This window comes from Equus quagga, chromosome 4 (assembly GCF_021613505.1).
Source record: "Equus quagga isolate Etosha38 chromosome 4, UCLA_HA_Equagga_1.0, whole genome shotgun sequence".
Lineage (NCBI taxonomy): Eukaryota > Metazoa > Chordata > Mammalia > Perissodactyla > Equidae > Equus > Equus quagga.
In genome coordinates, this window is record NC_060270.1 from 132624424 (window position 1) to 132649630 (window position 25207).

At 34.7% G+C, this 25207-nt stretch overlaps 1 protein-coding gene across 1 annotated transcript in view; it reads right to left on the reverse strand.

The window, feature by feature from the left end:
• The window catches only part of PGAP1 (post-GPI attachment to proteins inositol deacylase 1), a 66065-nt gene that overhangs the window by 20663 nt on the left and 20195 nt on the right, over positions 1–25207 (reverse strand). The window contains exons 5-16 of the mRNA XM_046659168.1: positions 22624–22781; positions 19420–19472; positions 18502–18568; positions 16284–16389; positions 15497–15552; positions 13961–14044; positions 9702–9748; positions 9268–9319; positions 5747–5824; positions 2335–2410; positions 248–321; positions 94–145 (exon numbers count right to left, since the gene is read on the reverse strand). Of these exons, the coding sequence (XP_046515124.1) occupies positions 94–145; positions 248–321; positions 2335–2410; positions 5747–5824; positions 9268–9319; positions 9702–9748; positions 13961–14044; positions 15497–15552; positions 16284–16389; positions 18502–18568; positions 19420–19472; positions 22624–22781 (903 nt within the window). The remainder of the gene's footprint in view (positions 1–93; positions 146–247; positions 322–2334; positions 2411–5746; positions 5825–9267; positions 9320–9701; positions 9749–13960; positions 14045–15496; positions 15553–16283; positions 16390–18501; positions 18569–19419; positions 19473–22623; positions 22782–25207) is intronic.

Genomic DNA, 25207 nt, shown 5'->3' on the forward strand with positions numbered 1-25207 from the left:
AAATATACGGAAGAATAAATATTATAGGAAATTCAACTGAAGACCTATTGATTCTTCAAACGACAATACTATTTTTCCAGAAAATACGCTTACCTTTGACACTTGAGCACTTGCTTACTACGTTGATTTTAAAAGCTTGGTATATCTAATAGAGTTTGACCACAAAAAGAAAAAAAACAAGAGTTTATTTGGTTGTTTAACTAAAACTAAAGTAAAATCAAATCCTCGTTATAGTCAGGATAATTACCTGTCCAAAGTTCAGGAGCTCTATATTATAGAACAGGCCGCTTGTATTTAATATTACTTTCCTTGATGACAATCCTGTTGAATTAAAAGTACTGTATTACTTAGAATAGTAAAGAACAAACAAAAAAAAGTACTGATTACTTACACAATGTTTAAATAATGCCAATAGATTTTTACTATGAAAAAAGAGTTCACAGGTTTTCGCTTCTGGTATGGAGAAGTAAACTCCTAAAAATCCAATCCTCCTTGAATAAACTCCAAAAAAAACATTTATAAGGATTTTCAATCACAGGTATGTGTTTTAAAAAATAAAGTACATATTCCAATTTCAAAAAGGCATGCTTTCTTGGTAGATCTCTTACTTTACAAGCTTGCTATCTTCAATGAGATGGCAATTCAGAGTTCTCATTTCTGTATTGTTCTGAGTATTTTTCTACTAAAAAAAGCAGTGGGGGTGGGATAAAAAATCTTAAGTTTCTTCTCTCAAGTAACACAGATTCTTTTCATGAACAGAATATAAAACAAAATATTTAAAGGATGAGGAATGCCAAAGGGCACAGGAGCCAACCCAAAAAGAGCTCCCAATATCCAAAGTTGGAACAACTTAAGCAAAAAAATGTAACAATGGTACTGGATTATAACCCAATGAATAAAATAAATATCCAGGAGTCCATACTGACATAAATAAAAATTAAGTAAATAAATAAATGGAGGAGAAGGGACAACTTTCCCTTAGGAAGAATTCCAATAAATACTGAATACCAGTAATAATTGCTTCAGACTAGCACCACTGGATGCTAAATTTAGTGGGTTATTTTGAAGAAAAATAAGATACTTATACATTTTCAAAGTATCTCCCCCAAGATATTTATAAATTACAGAAAGGAAAGGGGCCGGCTCTGTGGCTGAGTGGTTAAGTTCACACGCTCTGCCGCGGCGGCCCTGGGTTTCACCAGTTCGGATCCTGGGCACGGACATGGCACCACTCATCAGGCCATGCTGAGGTGGCAGCCCATGTACCACAACTAGAAGGACCCACAACTAAAATATACAACTATGCAGTGGGGGGATTTGGGGAGAAAAAGCAGAAAAAACAAACAAACAGAAGATTGGCAACAGTTGTTAGCTCAGGTGCCAATCTTTAAGGAAAAAAAAAGGAAAGCAGTAACTTTATAGTGGAGAAACCTGGCAGACCCCACCTTAACCAAGTAATTAAGGTTAACAGTACCAGTAATTAGACTTAGTGACATCATGCATCCTCTGATACGCTGCACTGAGAAGTACATATCGCTTCTATGACAGCCTTGCCAAAAATGCATAACCTCAATCTAATCATAAGAAAGCATTAGACAAATCCAAATAGAGGGGTATTCTACAAAACAACTGGTCAGTACTCTTCAAAGGTGTCAAAGCTATGGTGACAAGGAAAGACAGGAGCTATCAGAGATCAGAGGAGACTGAATACAACATAGGAACCAGGGTAAGACCACTGGTGAAAAACCAATGGAAAGTAAACAAAGCCTGCAGTTTAGTTAACAGTACTGTACCAATGCTAATTTCTTAGTTTTGATAATTGCATTGTTTATGTTAAGGTGAGTTAAGGACATATGGGAACTTCGTACTCTTTCTGTAATTTTTCTGTAAGTCTAAAATTATTTCAAAATAAAATTTAAAGGAATATTTAGTTATGTGTATTTTACCAGAATAAAAAAAATTTAGAGAAATTTTCATACCTTCATAGGTCAGACAGAAATTTATACTTTATAATAAACCTTTTATAAAAAGGGCCAATATGTGTTATAAATTCACATGAGAACACACACACACAAACACGATTACCCGCAAATGTATGTGATCACGGAGAAACGCCTTTTAAAGTTCACTCCAGAAGATGACTGCTGGTCCAGTATTAAATAAGAACCTAATCACTGAACCACATCATACGGTTATTCTAAGAACTACACTTGAAATACACAACAATATTTAATGTTACAAGGCTCTGCTTTATTATGACTACCTAGCAAAATAAATCAGTACTGGGCTAAAAATAAAAGCCATTCTTAAGATTTTCAAAATCAAAGTACCTACCAAAGGAAAACAGATGAGTTACAGGCAGCTGTATGGATCTCGTCTCTTTTTTAAAGAATTCGCAATCTACAACAAACTGAAATATAAAACATTAATTTATTAGGGAAAAATAAAATTAACATCATAGTAAAATATCTTCACTTGATGTTTGAGTGGAAAATAAAAGTGTATAAACTTCTGTTTTGGAGAAGGTATTATCTATCACACTAACTCTGGCTATATTTAGATGGCAAGAATTCCTCAAGGAGAGATGCTAGGCTGAAAAATTTTGATGAATGAGCTTAATTTAATTTAATAGATAAATTATTATAAAGTCATTTCTATAACAACAGATTAGTATAACAAAGTTTTCTTGTAGTTTCAGGTGTTTATAGAATAGGGACCTTAACGGATGGAACAAAGCATTAAGAGCCAAGGTTAACTCAAAATTAACTAGAGAATATACCTTTAGAGAATTTATCTCTGAATACCTCAACAGTCAAAAGGAAACGTGATTTTGCTACTTTTTTTTAAATCCCACATTTACTATGTATCTACAGTCTAATTAGACTACAAAAGGCTTTTGGAGACATACTGCTTTCATCTGCAGATGGCTATGTTATTTGTATAAGATTATTTCAGGCTAAACAGTGTTTACAGTAAACAGAAAAAAGGTATACTATTAACTATGAAGCAAGAAAAAGAAATGCTATCTTAAGAAATGCTTTCTCAACAAAAGTAAAACTAAAATAAGACATCTGCATCATTACAATTTGTTGTAACAACATTTTTTTCTAATAGTACTTCCTACAAAGGCATAAGGAACTCTGCTCTCAACTGTCTGCACTGAGAATGGTTTTATTAAAATAATCTCCACAATGCAACCGAACTACTTTGATCTACAGGAGCTGAAGAAGAAATTAATCTGATGCCTAACTGTAGCTAGCAAGTAGTTTGCTGTCTACAGAAAGCAGAAAGCCAGCAGGGTCTATCCTAGGCTTTTCCAATAACTACACCTTGGGTTGTGTTTGAAGCAGAGTTATTTTGCTTGCCTCTTGGGTGGATTTTTTTATTGCTTTTGAAAGTGAAAAACAGATGAGGAAAAATGCTATTACACTGTAGCACATACATGAGGGAATAAAAGGAAAATCTTGATAAGGGGCTTTGCCTTTGTTTCTCCCTCTTTACTTATGAGGCAAAGAACACTGTCCGATATTTTCATTATAGAAAATAGCTGTTACAAGATTAGAGCAATCATTTACTGAACAGGATTATTCATTATATTTTTACAAAGCATTTTTGGGTGAGACACTGAGACAGGGAAGCAGTTTTAAATCGCTTTGTACAGGTATTTAAAATAATATAATTTTTATTATTGTTTTACAAATTTGATTATTCCTTTTATGGAATAAACTCCTAACCAAGAAAGAAAATTCAAAGGTCTGTGCCTGAAACATCCAAGATAAGTACATTTCTAATGGATTTTATTATTTTGTTTTCTGTCATCAAAAAATGCAGATAATTCCATATTTGCATTTCAAAAAATATATTATCAGTTGACTCAAAACATTTTAAAACTGCCTATTTAAATATATGTATCCTTCTGATGGTGGGTTACGAGACGTAGAAATCATGGAAGGCCTAAACTAACATCCTTGGGAGATTGGGTGTGCAACAGTAGTCAGCAGTGTTACCTTCCAAAGAGTATTATGACGTATTACGTATTTACAGGGCTGCTAAGACTGGCTATTTGCGAAAGGCTCAGTAATTTCTTGGAATAATCAAAAAGGGCCTTTCCAAGTTTGGGCAGGATGTTAATTCATTCAAAACCAACTTACCTGACAGAAAAACCCTTAAAGAGAGCTTTAGTATTGAAGATGCTGAATTACCTCTCACTTGAGCTAAGCAAAACAAAACAATGAATCCATTATAAGGGACTTGTGAGACTCGATCTTTGAGATGACTCCCAGCTACATCCCCCTTTTCCTTTTCCTTTTAAATTTTCCTAGTAATTATGGCCCCAAATTTCATCAACTTTCTCACTCAAGAATCTTTTTTTTAAGTATTTATGCAGTAGTCACTAAAGGTTGAAGATGCAAAGTAGAATAAAACCTATCTGGTCCTTACTCTCAAAGAATTCACAATATGGCGATGGCAACAGACATAAACATACAAATTATAATTCAGGTAATAAATTCCTCAAAGAAGTTATAAACAAAGTATCACGGGAGTAAGAGGTTACTGAGGAGCTTGGAAAAGGAAAACAGAGGACACGTAGGCTAGATCTTGAAGGATAAATTTGTCGGGTGAAACGTGGAAAGGGGAGTAGAGGGTCTTTTACCTCCATCCTCTTCCTTTTCCCCCACTTCTTTCAAAAATCACTATGCGTTTATTCCTACTCCCACTTCCCTAGTACAAGCCCTCATAACCCCTTAGGAGGTGCCCAGTCTCCTACACCATAAAAAGATTCATCTTCCTAAATAGCTCTGATTCCATGACTACTATGGTGAAAAATCTTTCAGCTCCCTACTGACTCCTGAATCTTCCAATCAAGGCCCTCCACATTGTGGCTGTGATCCACTTTTTCTAGACTTTTCTTCTCCTACTATTCTACACATAGGGGGCATCTTTTTAAAATTACTATTTACTTATTCACTGTTTTCCAAAGACCCCTCCATACTTTCACACTTCCATGCTTGGATCTCACTGTTTCTTTGTCTCGACAACGCTGTTCGTTACAACTTTCTGCAATGATGTTACTATTGAGCATCTGGAATGAGGCTAGTACAATTAAGATACTGAATTTTTAATTTTATTTAATTTTAATTAATTTTAATAGCCACACATGCTGGTAGCTCTGACATTTGACAGCATAGGTCTAGGATGCTCATTCTACCTATAAACACCCTAACTATTCTCTAAGGTAATTTCAAATATTACTTTGTAATAAAAAAGCTTTTCTGGATTCCATCAATCAGAGATACTTCCCTGTTTCACATTTTTCATGTATTTGCTATATTCTGATTTGCATTATATATTTTGGGGTATCTCTTTTATTCTCACTCTCCTCCCTGCTTCCAAATATATTTCTCTCCCTACCTGACAGTATGTAACTTTTTGAGAAAAGGGTTCGTGTCCTCCTCATTTGTGTGCCTCCAGAGTCTTGCACATAAAAGTATACTCAAAAATTAATAGGTTTTGAAAGACCGATAAAGTAGAAATAGCTCCCACTTGGAATAAACAGACTCAGGTTTATTCTGCTTAGTTCAAGTTAGAGTATGATCCTAATGATTTAACAATCTTAGGTGGATCACCAAACTGGCCATTGTTTTAGATAAGCCCTATGCTGAAGAATTCATCAAAAAATAACTTACATATTTAGCATGAGTATCCCCAAAACATTCTGATAACAACCATTTAATCCATTTGTTACCTTACTTCCATGAATAGATGGTACATAAACAACAAGATGAGACAAAGATGGATAGTCTTGAAGTCTTAACGTCAGAGACTAAAAAAAGATGAAAATAAAAAAATGATATTTCTTAGAGTATATAAAGCTTAAAGCATGTTAAAAGAAAGATAAATTATAAACATTTACTTCTTAAGAAGTTACTAAAAAATTAAATTTCAAACTTTATATTCAGTAGTTCATAAAATGCCCATGTTTACATTTTCAGGTCAATTAATCAGGTCAATTAATTTGCTGAAAGTCAAATTCCTAATATTATATAAATACGGACTGCCAAAAAAGTTCCCTAAAATGTATCCCTACTTGTAAAACAAATGATATTTAACACTTTTTACAGAATTATTTTCAGACTCGGTGTCTTTTATAAACCTGTCTGTTTCATATAATGTTATAGGATGATTTCTACATTTATCTTGGTAGTATATGACCAAGAACATGCAATGGTTGAAGAATAAATGGATGCTAAATATGATGGAAGAGCTGTAACTTAATCTCAAATGACTCTGATCTAGCCCAAGGAGTAAAGAGTTGCTGGCTAATGATGTCTATGAATATCACCCTCTGGAACTTATTCAGCAAATGACATGAAGACACAATAAAGCTTATGATGCACCTCACCAGACGAACATCTATTTTCTTCTAAAAATTAAGACCAGATCCTATAGTCCACACTTTGAGAAATGAGTAGATACGAGACTGGTCTATGAATGAAAAGCCAAGCCACCAAATACAGCTTTTAAGTCCAGTTTTTTCTGGAAGTAGATGTGGGAGTGGAAGTAGTTACGTGTTGTAACACTTTGTACGCATTAAGAAATCTCTGCAGACACTTAACTTTCCTCTTTGTTCTTCAGAAACACCCATGTGGGCAAACTGGAAAGAGGTGCGGATGCTAGAGAACTGTTAACGAGAGGCCCTCTAACACCTGGACCAGATTCCCCTGGGAGTGCTTGTTAAACTCCTGGGCTGCACTTCAACTTACTCAGTGAAGTCTCCGCAACAGAATTCTATGTTCTAATGTAAATTAAGGGAGCTTAAAGGGGCCACACAAACAACAGCTACAGGCAACTGAGATCAACCAGACAGATGGTAGATAGTGTGAAAGACAAATTAACTAGAAAGAACCATGGTTATTCTGTGTACCTATCCACTCTAATAGCTTTTGTTATTTATTCTCAAGAATAATTTTTGTCTCGAGAATTTTTTTTAGGATCAGAATACTTTAAAAAGATATCAGTGTCAAAATACATTTCCTTATAAAGTTAAGTTCCCATATAGTTATAACGTCAGTGGGCATTCGACAATATAACAATATTCATGAAATCATTACATGGACAGGTAAGGCTAATACTGAAGTTTGGGAATTTTTCAGAGTTTAGTAAAACTGCAAAGGTAAAATGCCCTTTTATGCCGAGGCCACAAACACAGGAAATCAAACATCAGCGGTCAGATGTCAGAAACCCTTCACGTTCTGCTGTGATGGTGCTAAAGTATGATTTAGACAAAATAGTGACTAGGTAATTTTTCTCATATAACTTAGATTTCTTATGAAAGTTAATTTTTGTTTGTTTGTTTTTAGTAGTAAGTCCATTGGGCTTACCAAATTCTTGGCCTGCTGTGCTTTGTGTGTGTTTTTAGAAACCTCTTCATCGTAACCATGACAGAAAAGTTCCATGTGACTGGTATTAAAAACTAAATTCAATTTTTACAAGTGCTTGGCTGGAGGCATTCATTTATCTATTAACAGTTCAGTCAATAGAGATGCCAAAAATGATATGATTCTCATCTGACATTACTTTTGTTGAGATGATATAAATATGAATAAAATCTGCAAGTTTTTTACTTTAACCTTTCCTACCCCTTCAACTTCATGGCAAAATAATTTTGTGCTTTTTATAAACGCATAACACATATTATATATATAATTTTGATTTTCATTATAATAGAAAAGTTTATTTACATTTAATAATTACAATCCTCTTCAACCAAGAACAGCTAAGATTGCAGAATATTATAATCCTTGTTTTCTAACTTCTCTCTTCCATTTTCCCCCCTAAATTCCAGTAGGCTTTTAACGCTGCCTGGCAATCTACTAGCATTCACTGTAAAAAGGAAGCAGCTGGAATAGCTTGTTCTCTTGCTGTTCAGCCAGCTATTTCTTACATTAAGAACAAACAAAACAGGTGCCTAGTATTGGATGAATACATTGTTTAATCCTTGAGACTAAAAAATATACAAGGATTCTATGATTTAAGAAGTAATTTTTAAAAATAGGAGCAAAGTCAAATTGTATCAAGTTTTTAATCATTTATTTCTTCCTAACTCTTAGAGATTGAACAGGATATCCAAGCTGGAAATTCAAGAAAATATTTAATATATCTTATGAATGATTGATCAGTAAGTATATCCTGATACTTTTGTTTGTTTTGCTCCTGCCTAGAAGGTTAGGACAGAATCAGTGAAAGACTTTAAAGATATTCTTATAAGTCAAATCACTTCCCTATGATATTCGTCTCATAAACACAAAGCCACATGAATGAATACGCACAAAGACTGACCAAGGTGACAGAAAAGTAACTGCAACCATTCCAAAGTCAAGTGTAAGTGACTTACAATTACTCATCCTGTCATAATTCCTCTCTGTTGGTATAGTACAGAGTTGACTATGAATACAGATAAATAAACATCCATGAGCACAAATAACTGAATTGGAGCGGGAGATGACTGGGACCAACCAGATGACTTCAAGTCTATGAGACCAGTACTCATTAGGAAAATATATTTTATTTTTAAAGTACAGATTTACTTGAAGACTAAAAACTATCAATCCTGGCATAAGATTACGAGTTATAAACACAATTTGGAAATTAGAAGAGATATTTTTATCAAATTTTAGAATTGTTTTATTTTCTCAACAATAGATTTTGAGAGTTTGCAAATTAGCCTTTTGTATAAAGACTTGCTGATCTACTAGAGTCCCTTTACGAAATCACTAACAATTATTAAATAAATCCTGTGGAGTACTAGCTAAAGTAGATAGTTATCCAAGTGCTTGACCACAAAGTGGTGTTGAAGCTGATCTGCAAAATTACTTTGTGTCTCTTTGAGATGCTCACTTCCCTACTGTAGGTCCTCTCCCAAAATGAATTCTGAGTATACTACTCAGCTTATATTTTAAGACAGATCGTTCCAAACATACCCTCAAAATGAATTAAAAAATTTATCTAGCTCTTGTTATGATACTATAACATATAGGTTTAATTTTACTTAGAGGATTAATATAGTTTTTTACCTCTGAAAGCCAAAAAGAAAAAAATTCATGTTATTCTCCATTAAATCTCTAGAGAAAATATTTCTAAAATATCTCTTAGTAAATCTTAAGTTTATTTAATACCAAGATGAACTAATAAAAGAACATATTCTAAAATGCCTATAGGCTCAAGCATTTTTCCACCTGCATAAAAAATTCTAAAGCCATAATTTACCTTAATTGTTGGCAGTAGTTCAGCTTTCCATGATAGATCAACTCCTTGCCGGCTTTGAAATAAACATGAAAATAGAATTAAAGGACAAAAATATAAAGTATCGTAAATTATAAGTAAGCTTCAGAGGAAAAAGAAACCATGTACAGACCCTTCAGAGAGCGTTCTAATGAACTGAAGTCTAAATCAATATACTTTATCCACATAGTCCCTTTGGGAACAAAAAATTTTTTTTCCTAGCAACAAACTATTCCAATGTTTACAAAAAGTACTGGTATGTTCATTTCCTTTAATTTTCATTTTAAAATAAATATAATTTAGTATAGCAGCAAAATTAGCTTAGGAATGTATGAAACTATTCTAAAAGTGTGATTTGTGAGGACTGTTTATGTTGAGAAAAATGAACAATGAAAAGGCCTTAGGTTCAAAGGACTTACCACATAGACGTGCTGTTTATGCAGCCAAAAATCCAACTATTTGTATCCTGTTGATTAATAACACAAAACAAAGCACACAAATATTGTAGAAAATAATTATATAAAATAGGCATCTTCAACATTTTACTCTTATACGACAGGGTCAGTGGGCACAATGAAAACACAAAATAGCAACTTGTTATTTGAAAATGTATCCAAGGAGTTCTGAAAAATCAAAGAGATCAAAGGTAAGCAAAGAAGTCTAATGTGAACATAGGTAAGCAAGTAACCCAGAGCAGCAGTGTGAGGAGGAGGGACCTGATGGGTGTCACTTCACAGCATACTGCCTAAGCATTTCCAGAGTTTGAAATAACACTTTCAGAGTTCAGCAGTTATGTAGTAAGCAACCCATATTTTAACAAAAATAGAAGAACGAACAACTAGAGGTGGACTTTTATACAAACAGTAAACAATCTAGAGCCAAGTAATAAAAAATAACAATTAATCTGGGGCTGGCCCCGTGGCCGAGTGGTTAAGTTCGCGCGCTCCACTGCAGGCGGCCCAGTGTTTTGTTGGTTCGAATCCTGGGCGCGGACATGGCACTGCTCGTCAGACCACGCTGAGGCAGCGTCCCACATACCACAACTAGAAGAACCCACAACGAAGAATACACAACTATGTACCGGGGGGCTTTGGGGAGAAAAAGGAAAAAATAAAATCTTAAAAAAAAAAAAAAATAAAATAAAAAATAACAATTAATCAAAATAAAGCCTTTTAGTTTACCATTTGAGTTCTAATTTGATTACCAAGCAGATAACTTCTATGCAACTGAGAATGTGTGTGTATTGAAGCATAATTCCAAGGGCTAAAGATGAAGCTAGCTACTTATTTATCAGTGCAGCACGGGAATGCTAGAGATGGTTGTGATATTTTAACAATACTATAAATTTAGCTTCAGTCATTTAGGAGCAGTATGACCTAACAACTTCACTCCAACTTTTAAGGAAGTAGTGAGAGCAATACCCCATGATCTGATGATCCAACTACTGAAACCCTACCAGGGCATAAGAGGATCGGAAACACTGCTCAGATAGCTACATAAACTTGTCCTTAGTATACAGTAGGACAATAAAAGAATCAATCCTTTCATTCAACTGATATTTATAAAGTCTATTCCAGGGCCACGGAATTATGCTACGCCCTCAAGGAAAATCATGAATCAGGCGGAAATAGTCTCTGCCTTCATGGAGCTTAAATAAAATTTTAAGACATTTTTCAAGAACACAGAAAAGAAAGCTGAGAAGAAACAAACAAAAAACAATGCGGTCTTTCTCTGCTCTTCACTGCTGGCGAAATACTTGTGAGACTTTGGTATCAGTTGCCTTTGCTTCCCAAAACAATGGGGCATTATAAAGCAAGGCAACAGAACAGATCTGCACAGCCTAGACAAAGAACCAGCAGCCTCTCAAGATCCAACCCACTTTTGTAATGGGTTATTGAAGCTACTAAGGGAGCCTATCGTCAAAGATAGCCCTTATTATGAAAACTGCAAATATTCCACACTACTTACTTCGGTGTACAGGGAATTCTGACTAATTCATCAACAGGTTGAATAAAGTATTATTCAAGCCCACCCTAAAACATTGTGCTGATATAACCTAGAAGGTGTAAAAAGAACAATTTCAGTTCATCTGGTAAACACCCCTAACACAACTAATTACAAAAATTGTATTGAAAATCTTTTTAAAAAGTCACTCAGGAATTGCCAACTCATTCCTGAACTACAGAGAAAAGAAAATTCTACTTGATCATAAAATTTATAGATCTAAAACAAAAATCTGTCTAAGTGAAAAATGATGCCCTTGATAGCTGCTAAAATCTTTAGGTAAAAGATTGATTAGGAATCTTATAATGGCTAGATCATGCTGATACCACCTGACCTCACTGGTAAGTCTTTATGTCTCTGAAAGTGGGACAACCAGATATTACATACTTCCTGATGAGATAAGTACACAGCTCTACTTATAAAACATTCCTACCACAAAAAACGAATCTGAATCTAATCAAGATTCTAGATCTAAATACCAGTTTACAGAAAACATGAGGGATAGAAATACATGCTAAAGATTCAACAACAACACAATCAGCTAAACACAGAATGTGGGAAATTCTATAGAACATATAACTCACTGTCTTGAACAAATGAACGGCCTGGGGAAAGGAAGAGAGGGCTGTTATAAAAGAGACTTAAGATCCATGCAGTGGATGCAGATGCATGTGTGTGCACTGCGGATTCTGATTCAGATAAGCTAACGTAAAATTTAATCCAACAGAGGAAAACTGAACCGGATACTACCTGATATTAAGGAAATAGTAATTTTGTTGGATAAAAAAACGGTATTATGGGAATGTGTATAATTCTTATCTGTTAAAAAATATTGAAGTATTTATGGATGAAATAATAAAATGCCTAGAATTTGCTTTAAAAATGCTTCAGTCAAAAAAAAAAGGAAGGGATAAATGAAGTAAGAATGGCAGAATGTTGATAACGGTTAAAGCTGTGTGATGGTTACGTGAGAACTCATTATTGTATTTTCTCTCTACTTTTATATGTTTGAAAACTTCTATAATAAAAATTGAAAAGATTTTAAAAAATTCACCACATGATCTTATGCTAATTAATACCCATGGACCTTAACTACAGAAAACAGATCCTCCAATAAGCCAAATGGATAATTTGCACTTTGGCAAGGATTTTTCTCAATATAATACTGACATCATGACTTGAAATTTAGTATTGAGTATGGATATTTTAAGCCATAACTCTCAGGGCCAGATTCTCTTGGGATAAATTACCCATCTAGATTTTAGGCTGAGAGATGCTAGTCTTTGTGAGAGATGCAAAACTCTACTAATTTCACTAAAATCAGTATTCATCAGCACCTAGTCCACTACGCCTGCCTATTATCCTTTCTCAAGACTTTGGGGGGCTGGCCTGGTGGCGCAGCTGTTAAGTTCCTGCGTTCTGCTTCAGCGAACTGGGGTTCACCAGCTCAGATCCCAGGTGCAGATCTATGCACTCCGTGTAAAGCCATGCTGTGGCAGGTGTCCCACATATAAAGTAGAGGAAGATGGGCACGGATGTTAGCTCAGGGTCAGTCTTCCTCAGCAAAAGAGGAGGACTGGTGGCAGATGTTAGCTCAGGGCTAATCTTCCTCAGAAGAAAAAAAACCCAACTTTGGTACATATCAAATGGCAGCATCTACCATGTATCTAAGAGATACATTAGATCCTAGTTCTAAAAAATAGAAATAACCCTAAAAAAGGGAGAAGGAGGAACTCAAACTATGAAAGATGCAAAAATAAAGTGAAGAATCCTGGGGCATGCCAAAAACAAATCAGAACAGAGAGAAAAGAACCCAAATTGGGAAACAAATTCCTGAAAGTAAGAAATGTTGATAAGTGATTAAAATATTATTTAAACATTTTTTTTAAAGATTTTATTTTTCCTTTTTTCTCCCCAAAGCCTCCTGGTCCATAGTTGTATATTTTCAGTTGTGGGTCCTTCTAGTTGTGGCATGTGGGATGCTGCCTCAGCATGGCTTGATAAGCGGTGCCATGTCTGTGCCCAGGATCCAAATTGGTGAAACCCTGGGCCGCTGAAGCAGAGTGTGTGAACTTAACGACTCGGCCACGGGGCCGGCCCCCTATTTAAACATTCTTAATTAACAAAAGTATGCAACAGCACCTAACATTTTTTACAATGCCTAGCACAGTAGGTACTCATTAAAAAATACACAAACAAAATCATCACTCTGATGCTGTAAGTAGAAATAACGATAACAGTTACTAAACTATTCTAGAGAATATTTGGTATAAAAGTACTAGAAATTTTAGTATGAAAGCCAACGGAAAAACAGGATTTACTTTATAAAATTCCTACAGAATATAGCTTTGCTAAAATATATCTATTCTTTAAAGTACTAATAGAACTTTAGAAGTAAAGTAGCTTTGAATTGAATTCCTTCATCCTAAACATAGTTAAACTAAGGTAGAAAGACAGGGCGGAAGACCTCAACTAGAGCCAAAGGTGTAATTTAATAGTGTATTATTAGTTATGGAAAACATTTTGATTAATACTTTTCAATCAAATATTTTTCAACTAATTAGATTTAATAATAGTTATAGCTAAAGATGAGATCTACTAGATATTAGTTGAATGTGAAAACTGAACAATAGTTACCCTTTTAAATTGACATAAAATATATGAATTAGCTTACCAGCATGGTGCTCTGACAATAAACATGAGTGTAGATTTTTCTATGATTTGCAAGAGGAAATGTAAAATAGATCTTATCAGACTCCTAAAAAAAAGAGGGAAAACACAACACAACTATCATAAGAGTGGATAATTTCATCATTCAAAAATCCAGATGAAGTAATGAATAAGTGTCCTAATTTTATGATTCTTGGTGTTGTTGAGAACCAATATTCCGGGAATGGGAAGAAGATCCAGATGTAAGGCAGAGAGATCAAGTATAAACCATGTAGTCCTGAATGTGTCACAGAACTATGAGTGTGAATGAATTTATTTTGCTTTGGTTTGGTTTTTGACCTCACAGTCAAGATAAAATACATTCCTTAGCTCTGTCCACTGAAAAGGCCTAGAGATGCTAACCCATTAGCCATAAACATTTCTAGTGCCCAAATTATGGTTTTTAGACATCATTTCCCAAATAATAGAAAGAGCTCCTTATAGGAAAAGCTGATGCAAGGACTGGGGCAGGAAATTTACAAAATGAGCTGAAATATCTTCTCACACTAGACAGTGAGGAAACTATCAAAGACAGCTAAAGAGCAGCTATATCAAAAAGATTCAGGAGCCTAACTTGAAATGGCTTCCATGGGTCAAAGATAAACAATTTTAATATCAACTTTAGTATCAAAGGTAGAACACTTTTAGTATTTTAGTTCAGATGGAAATACAAATACGTTTAAATCTATGAGTTCATAATAATACCGCACAAAAATAACCCTAAAACTTCTTACAGTCACTGATGGAGGACATTTGTGAGCCGACTTACTATTCTGAAAACCAGAAAATATGAGACCCAAAGATCCAAGCAATTGTCATTTTTTTCTTCATGATTTGTTCCACTTTTGATAAATTTAGCAGATGAGAAATTTTTCTATATAGTGTTCCCGTTAATATGAAGAAGGAATAATCAAATTACAGTATCATCATTTTTGCATCCCCTTAAATGAGTTAATGACTTCAGGCATTCTTCATCAATAGCTGCTAACAACATAAAAAGAGAGCCAGTCCAGCAAAACTAAAAACCTGAATCTGATCAAGTGTCTAGATCCAACTACTGAGTCACAGGAGAGCAGGCAAATGAATACGCTGAATGATACTACAGGAATGCAATCAGCAAAATCAAGACTTTGAAACTCTTCGGGACAAATGACTTGTATTTTTCAACAAATAAACTGCAAGGAATAAAAAGGAGGGGAGGAAGCATTAGAGATTAAAAGAGGGATGAGAGACATCAACAAATAACAACCTGTGGACCTTGTTTGTATGTTGATTTAAACAAACAAATTGAAAAACAAAGAAACAACAAAAATTTGACAGCTATGATAAAACTGGAAAATTGAACACTGACTAGATATTTATTATTAAGGAATTATTATTAAATTGTTTTAATGTGGGGAAAACGATATGTGGGTATCTTTTTTAGAGTCTTTAACTTTCAAAGATAAATACTACAGTTTTTTTTTTTTTAAGTAAAAAAACCTACTGGTGGTCTACTTACGTTGTAAGCCACATACGTCCATTTGGACACTTTTACTGGAACCCACATAGATGTTCCTAAAGTAAAAAAAAATTGATTTGCTTGGGTTTTTTTAAAAAAAAATTAAACAATTTCTTTTATTGAATATTGGTGAAATATTTCTCAATCATAACAGAATTTGAAAAAGAAGTGGTTTGTGGAACACTGACTATTTTAAAATAGAAAATCTAGTAAGATGCTCTCTGTATACTCATCAGCAACTAGCAATCACATCAAGTTAAGCATTTTAAATCTACTTGATTTAAAATGATGTCTTTAACTCTTAAGGAAGTATCAACAGATGGAAATTAATATTTTATTTTCCAGACAAGGCAAGTAATTAAGTAGAGTATGACAGGTTTTATATTTAAAAGCAAAATTTACCAATGAAAATAAGGTGTTAATCCAAAAGAAGACTGAAGAGTGACTGATACTGAGAAACTAAGTAAAGAATAACAGAGTACATAAATAATAGAGTCATGTAAAATATGACTTGCAGGAGAATGAAGACATTTAACTCCAGCTTTAAAAATTTTCCATTTATGTTATTTTCAGGACAAAACTTTTATCAGCAACATCTTAAAAACTGCTTTTCTATTTTTTCCCTTCTTTAACCAAATCTCATAAGAAACCATTATAGAGAAATTAATATAATAGGATTATAGTACCTGAAGTACCACAGTTTCAGACTTCGTCTGCTAATAACAAATTTACCCAAAAATAATAATCAAAACTGCACTTAAAATTAAAACATATTATTATCACCAACCTGTTAAGTCAGAAATTATTGCTGGGTTTTCCTCAAAGTGTTTTGCTGGGTGTCTTATAAAGTGGTGATTCAATACTGACAATTTCTTCTTCGGATTTTGAGTTATCTAGAAAGAACAGTGATACATTCTGTATCCTTTTATATCCACTGTGATAGTTCAATGAAACTTTGTTTCAAGTAATAATGATAAGAGCCAAAAAGTTACTTACTCTGGGCCAGGCACTATTCTAAGTGCTTAAGATGTTATTAACTCATTCAATGATTATAAGAACTCTAGGGGATGATAACCTTTTTATCTGCATTTTAAATATGAAGAAACTAAAGCACAGAGAAATTAAGGAACTTGCCCAAGGCCACACTCCTGTTAAGAGTCTGAGCCAGGATTCAAACCCAGGCAGTCTGGCTCGAGTCCAGGCCTTCAATCACTACGCAATAGTGCCTCTCGAGTAACAGTTAAGAATAAAACACATAAAGACATACAGAACCAGAAGAGAACTTAAGAGAACCTCCAGTCTAGTGATTCCAACACACTAGTTTCCAAGCTCAGACCAGGGCCAATCCCACAACAAAGAATTCCTGGTCACTAGAGAAAACAAGAATTGCCAACTGTCCTTCCTTGGAAAATATTCTCCTTTACTCTGTCCTTTTTACTTTCCTTCCATCAATATCCTTTCTTTCATGAAATGAAAATGAAAGCAGACAATGGGATTTTTCTATTGTCTGTCCTAAAACATCCTAGCACAATAAATGTTGGCAACCTTGTATCAGTCCTTCCCTTTGAAAAAAAAATGTACTGGGGTATAAAATCCATTTAGAATTTTCACTATTCAATTCTCTAGTTTAAGCATTGAGGTCCTAACAGGCAAGTGATTTTCTCAACAACAAAGTGAGAGAATGACAAAGAAATGACAGTGAGGACCAGATCCACTAAATGTTTTCAATCCCTTTGGAAGTCACAATTAAAACAACATTGAAAAATGAAAAATGTTTGCATTCCATGACCAATTCACAGTGATAACTCTACGAAGCTGATTTACTTTAATAAATATACTAACTTAAATATGGTATCTTATGGCTTAAAATGTGGTAAAACACAGAACGATTTGGGTCTCTCTTTTGTTGCATTCTTCAGGAGAGAGCTATGTATCTATGATTCCCTCTACTAGTAGTTAAGCAGCTTTCTGGAGGGTTAAGGAAAAAAATACAGACACTATCCCACTCCCAAGAGAGAAGGCTACAGGAGCAAGATTCAAAGACACGATGATAAGGAGAGCATTGCCTAGAGATCTACTGAAGAAGAGGTCACACGTACTAGTCTTTCAAAGATCTGGAGCCTTCAGGGGACAGAATCCATAAATATCTGCGTTGCAATGCTTTGCATAATGAAAAGAATTGCCTAATACACGAGGAACTTCTCCACAAGGAAAGGCCAGAGCCATAGTTCACAGAACGTGTTTCTATGGAACAGTGATGCGCTGCAAGAGCTGAGGTGAAAGGCTGCTTAAGATGAGTAACAGCAAATATTCCCAAGTGATAAAACAAAAATTTGTTAATGGATAGAATTCTCTGAATTATGCTGAAATCTTTGGTGCCCACTACTATTTATCTGCTAGCAGACAAGAAAGAGATAAAAGAGAAATATGATGTTCCTATAAAGGGCACTATGATTTCCAGGTTTCCTGCTAATTGAAGAACTTGAAAAATCACTAGTTTGGAGACTTTATACGTGAAATCTCATTACAGAAAAGGTTCAGCTTCTAGAAGTACACAATCTAAGTCTGGTAAGCTTGGGTTACTCAATGAATGTAGATATTTTGATCCTATCAGAAAGATAAAGATATTTTTTAAAAAATTTAAAAATAATAAGATAGATCATAAGTCTACAACGTATTAAAAAAATGATAAAATAGCTTGTAATAAGTATTTCTATTAAGTTAAAAGAAGTTAGAAGGACATATATAAAATTTTAAATAATAAAGGGGAAGAGCAGGGGGAAGATTTAAGATATCCTTTCACTTTTTCATTTTCATTGCATTCTATCAATTACTAACAGTGGTCAAAGTATTAGCAGACAAAAATAAAGATATTTTGAGTCTAATTACAGTAATATAAGGTGTAGGCTTCTATTTTCACCAAAGTAAAAAAAAGTATTAAATCTATCACTGCCGTAACAAAAGCTTTTACTTTACTGAAATAATTTTTAGTTTAAAATACATACTTGTTTAGTATCAGCATCAATAAGATCAAAGAACGCTCGAATTGTAGTCAATTGCAACTGTTTACACCTAAAGATTAAAATTGTCACAAATGAAACTTTCTTTAAAAATACACTTTTGATACAAACACACACAATTCTATTATTTAACAGAATATCTGAGTTTCCTTTAATGCTGTAACCTCTAAAATTATTTCACAAATCATTATTAAGCATCTACCTTAAAGCTGACACCTATAAAATAAAGCAAATTAAATCTTCCTGGATGTTTGACAGTAGAACTGTCAGGTTCCCTCTGTCTCCCCTTGATCTCCTTGTCTAACCACAGCTATTGACGAACTGTTGGCCCATCTTTATATGCCTGAACTGTTGTGGTTCTTGCAGGCACCACTTATTGCACAGCCAGAAGAAGGTGAAAACAGCATCTTTAAGCCAAAACAGAGAGAGAAAATAATAGGGCCTATGTATTTCTTGACCCATATTTAAGCTATTTCTTTCTTTATTTATATTAAGGGTAAATCTAATTCCTAGTTAGTTTTCCATGTGCTGCTGCCTAGAATAGTCAACGGTGCATTAATCAAGTCCCTGAGTTTGGTGATTGGCCAAGGGCTCAGAAAGTCCTACCACAAACGCAACTGATTCTGTCCAACTATGACAAACTCTAAAATTTTTATATTTAACACTAGCTTCATTTGAGACTAATGCTACTGGTTCTTTGGGAGATGATTTTCTGAGTTGTTAAAGGAACCTTCATCAAACCGAGACAAGACCAAGGTTAGAGTTCTAAGCACCTAAGTTAATCTTTCTCACAAATCCTTATTTATTTACAGAAAAAGCTCTAAGAAAGCTAACAAACCAATCAATGCACTGATAAGAAAAGAGGACCACTACAAATCACCAAAATAAGCTATATTAACTCACCACACGATGGAGAGGTGGTCAGTTGAGACCCAGGTCTTAGGCACTGCTGAACTCTAAAGGAAAGGAAAAAAGCCAAAAGTCAAAGCACATTTGTTATTCTCTGAAAGGTTTGAAATTCTTACAAGCTAATATTTAGACACATGTAACATTAGTTTTACTATTTTATAATGCATAGACATTTCTAAATGTTGCATTCTTACAAAAAGTGGTCCAAAAATATTAAGGTATTTCCTGCAAAAAATAACATAATTCTCTGTCATTACTGCTCAGTCAAGCTTAAATCACCCTTTAACACTTATTAAAGCTATCCATAGATTCTTCACTGAAGTTTAATGTCTAACTCTTTACTACTGTAATAAGGAACTAAGTATAAGATTCTTGAATAAATCATAGTTTATGTGTAAGTTACAATAGATATTTTAGTAATTTCAGTTCTGACCAGACTACTATTTGATAAATTCTAAGATGTTACTTCTTAATCAGGATGTGCCCATGAAATTCCCAGGCCAGGAAGTTTTCAAAATAAATATGTGTGGAGACAATTTTAAACCTACCAAATCAGACTCTTATAAGTGAGGTCCAAACTTATTTTGAAAAAAAATCCCTAGACGATTAGGACATATATTATTGGTTAGAGACATAAGGACAACGGATACTAAAAAACATAACTATTTGCAAAGGCTTCCTAAGAATGGCACAGCACCCTTCAAGAACTAGATTCCTTTTCATACCAGGTTAACGACCTCCCTGTGAATAGCATCTTACATACAACAGGGGAATGTTAAATAAATCTGATATTATTTTCACAATCTCTCTCTCTGCATCATCGAAGACACAATGAGCTGCCCTCACCATAAACTGTCAAAACAAAACGAAAATAGGAAACTAACAACATAGATGCAAGAAAATTTACAGAACCTAAAATGTCTCTTTAATAAATGAGCTAAAAAAAGAAAAAAAGTAGGGATTTATAACTTCTAAGGAGTCATTGTCACCCTTGTACTCTGCAAATAACAATGTGTACTTGGGTTCCAGGCTTTAAAGCAAGAGGGATCTTACGTGTTGAACTTTTAAACGTTAGAGCTCATGTTTAGCAATTACTGCTGACAGTCTACTAAAAAATTGAGACAACCAGAGTTCACTGTGGTTCTAAGATTATATTAGCTGCTCAGTAGAGTAAGAACTCAGAGGAGACAGCATTTACCATTACCAAGGACACAAAACTGGTTTACTTGCATTCACTGTAATGAATGCATCTGTGCTAGAGTTGAAAAAGGGAAAGGCATCACAAATAATAAAGTTAGTTGCTCATGATCTCTGTGGTGAAAACTGCTGAATGTCCACCAAAATCCATTCTTCCTTTCTTAAACTCTTGGCTAGACTACATCTCTTAGCCTCTCTTACGCTAGGGTGTGACTAAGTTTTCTCTAACAGTATGACAGCAGGAGTGATGTGTGCCATTTCCAGGCCTGACTGCTCTCCTCCATGCTCTTTCCCCGTTCTCATGGTAGAAATAGTGATGATGAGAGCAGCCTTGGAAGTAAAGCATTCAAGAAGGGGGTGCCTACTGACAGCCTGGGTCCCTTAATGGGACTCCTTCAAAAACCACCCATCAACTTAATTACACACCTAGGGCAGTTATATGAGTAAAACATAAACTTCTATTGTGTTTGAGTGCCGTTGCCTTCATTAGAGTATATTACAGCAGTTCAGCTTACCCTAATACAACTGTGGTCGCTAACTTAAATAATTTTTCTAGTCCCAAAAGGCGTAAATGTCATTTTGCTTTTCTTGAGATAATCATTAAAAACTGTTACTTCTAATTATTTTTTAAAGTGAATAAAACTCAGATTATACAATATCCAGCTTTGAGAAAATTCCCTAAGAAGTAAAATATTTTCATCGAAAATACAAGCTGCCTTGAAAGCAACACATTATCAAATGGATTAGAAAAGAGGGACACATACATATATATATACATATATATATATATATATACATACACACACACACACACACACACACACGATTAAAAAGACTAGTTTCTTGAAAGATAAACTGCATGATGTGGTATCAATACAGCATCATGCTCCAGACCAAGTCTAGGAAATGATCACATCCAATTTTACATGACTAAAATATCTGTGTTTACTAAAGAGTGGACATTTAGTGTTTTGAGGACTTGCAGCAAATATCTGCCAACAATATTTAAAATCAAATAACAAGATTCATATCAATAATGAGGTTTAAGAGATTTACCAGTCTAGTTCCAAAGCTATTATGGCCACACCATAACTCCTCCAGTTTTAAGAAAATGGTGGGTAACAGCAGAATAGCTTAATAATTTTTGTTCTATGTGTAGTAAGCATTCAGTAAATACCTGTTTAATGAATGCACAGCAATCTAAGATGGGGCAATAGTAGATGAGCTGAGCAAAGGAGTATCTCTGAAGAGAACAACTATGAAACAAAACACTATCTCCTAAAAAGCAAAAAGAACTCTATGGATTTTCTCTTAAGAAATTAAATTAAGCTATATTTGGAGATGATGTGTACACTGAGTTAAAATGTTAAGATCTTAACTGAAGACTTCAAGGTTAAATATCTAAGAAATAATAAGTCCTAATGGAAACTTGAACTCACTTTACAGAGGCTATGTATCCCAGTTAAAGACTAAATACTTGATGTCCTAGCAGGGAAGAATAATTAAAAAATTAATTAATCGAGGTTCTGTTTATATTTTCAAAGCTAATTTTTAAATTTTAAAATTGGTAAAACCTGACTCAAGTTCAGCAATCAGGAGTATGTGGTACGTTTGATATTCCACTACTACTGTATATAGCATACCACTCATATAACAAGAGGCCCTTGGACTTCGGCCCACACTTTCTTTTACTTACAACTCTAATCAACGGATAGGCAACTACTTTGAACAAGAAATAATTATTCCTCATAAATAAGACCATTTTCACAAAGCTTCTAAGATCCTTTTCACTTTCTGTGGACATAAGCATCCATGCCTCTGCCTTCCCAACATAGTCCCATTCCTTTCTTCATATTCTCTCTCACACACACACGCATGCACACAGAGCAGTACTACATCAACGCAGCAGTCATTTCCAAGCAGCTACTACTTATTATTTCTCCTTTCATGCTTCACTGTGTCCATCATATTACGATTTGAGTAGAATCTAAAAAAGATTACCACAACAGATAAGGCACTGGTATGATGGCTTAATTTTGGCAGAAAAGTCAGTCCTGAACGAACTTGGTAATCCCGGAATCCTCCAGCTACAGAAAGCGTGGTCAAATTTATGTGTCTAGCATTTAGAATCCAATAATTGTTTACAGTCATATAAAAATCTGGTAGGAAATAAAAAAGACACACATTAAAAATTAGGAGTCATTCTCTGCAACAATAAGCTATCTACAGTACTAGTATTGAACTGAATTTCTGTGTAAGCCATCTGAATCACCTATAAACAATGTTATTCATACTTCTCCATTTTGAGTAAAACAATTTCTGTAGATATATTCTGCCTTCCCTATTAAATCAGAGCACAAATACTATGAGTTACAAAGGTATCAATAAAGAAAAAAGATATCCAAATTTTATTAGCTTTGATAAGCCCACATGTGAGTCCTACATTCCACGAGGATGCTGCTTATTCATGAGCTACAGTATATACAACATAGCAAGAAGAAAAAAACACTAAAATTCTTTCACAGATAAGAGTTTATTATATTAAAGAGCTGCAGATCTTCCTAATCATACCAGTGTCCCTGCTTATAAGGGCTTAGCAGCTCTCCACTTCAGCTAACCATGACCAAAGTACTTTTTAAGTTCTGAAAATACAATCTATCAAGACACTGACATTTACATTAGTCTTGACATATGCTGCTACAGAAAATCTGAGGGTTAAAGAGGTTCTACCCATTTACTGTAACAAGTAGTTCAAAGGGAAGAATCTGCAGACAATTTTTCTACTTTACCTATGGAAGGTGAGAAAATTTTAGTGTCAAAGATTTGAGGCCAGGGCAGGAGAGTTCTCATTTCCTCTTCTGATTTTCAAAACTTAATGCATTTTGACCCTGGCATTTGAACCCACTGAGGGCTTCAAACATTTTGGGGTAGCAAACTCCTCCCATTAAAAATCTCAGCAATATTTACTTAGATTGCGAACAAGCAGCCCCATTCCTAAGATGTGCAGGGCCTAGAACAAGAGTACCAACGGGGTACATACGGCCATATGTCTAAATATTTAAAAGTCAAAATTCCAGTTAACAAAATGTTAAATCAAATATATTTTCCCTGCCTACCTTGACAAATATATCATTGAAATAACCTGGAAAACCAGGTTCAAATTGAGAATTCTAGGACACCTCGGAGTTGCTCGCTGGATCATGGCAGCATAGAGAGAGGAGACCTCTGGCCCATCACTGTGCTACCCTCCTCTCTTCCCTCCTCAATTCCATCCTGCATCACAGAGACCTTGTGTGCACATCCAAGCTCTGTCTGTTCCTCATGCAAAACTCAAGCTTAGGGTTGTATACACCTGCCTCCAGGATAGATTCAGGTAAGAGGCCCATATAGGCCCTAGAAGTGGGCATGGGCATATGGGCAAGAAAAGTCTGGAGGCCTGGTTACCTGAGCCATGGTCTAGGAGTAAAGGCACAGCCTCCAGTGGGGGGCTGCTCGGCTGGTACACTCCTGCCCTGTGGGGATGGCAGCACCAGAGCAGGGCCCTCCAAAGTGCAGAGCCCAGTGTAGGGTTTCATTTCCCCTACTGAAGGGCAGCATTTCCACCAAGTATGAACAGGGAATCTACTTCCAGAGGTAATATGAGTGTCTGTCTCCTAAAAACCTAAAATCCACCAACCCATGAGCTTTTGTTTTTTCATTCTAATTCTGGTTTAATGCAATAAAAAATAAATACAGAATAAATGGGAAAGAGGCTTAATTAGGGGAAAGCACACTGATCCTAAAAATCACTTTCAGTCTGAGATTTTTGGAGACAGATCATCACTATCTTTCAAAACAATAAAACCCGACTTTCTTGAAAATTCTTCCCTCAAAGAATTTTTTTTGCTGAGGAAGATTCACCCTGAGTTAACATTGTGCCAATCTTTCTCTATATTTTAGTATGTGGGCTGCCAACACAGCACAGTCACTAAAAGAGCAGTATAGGTCTGCGTCTGGGAACCAAACCCAGGCTGCTGAAGTGGAGTGCACCAAACTTAATGACTAGGCCACTGGGGCTGGCCCCCTCAATGAATTTTTAAAAATGTATTTTGCGTAATACTAATTTAATCCACATGGCTCATCTACATACACCATATAAAACACAGTAAGAGAAAGAGTTCTCGTGTGGTAACAAGTATTATGACTTGTCTACGCCTTTTTTTCCTAAACCTAATAATTATTAGAATTAGTAAAACAGATTTAAACAACTTCAATAAGAAAACTAAAATTTTTTATTAAAAGATTTCTACAGGCAAAGTTTTAAATGTAATAAGGAAAAAAATCAAACTTCACAGTAAGTACTGATGTACCAGATATTCCAGCAAGTAAGTTACTCCTTGGCAACGTTATGTTAAGAACAGCGCTTTGGAAAACCACTTTGGTTTGGAGTCACTAAGATATATTTTAGATAACTATAAATAAAATTTTCATCACAATTAAGATAATGCAAATTCTGATAGGGTAGGAAGTTGTGCAAATTTACTGAAAAGAATGATCTCTTTCTAAAGATTTTCTTCTACTCATAAAATATTCCAATAAGCAGTAA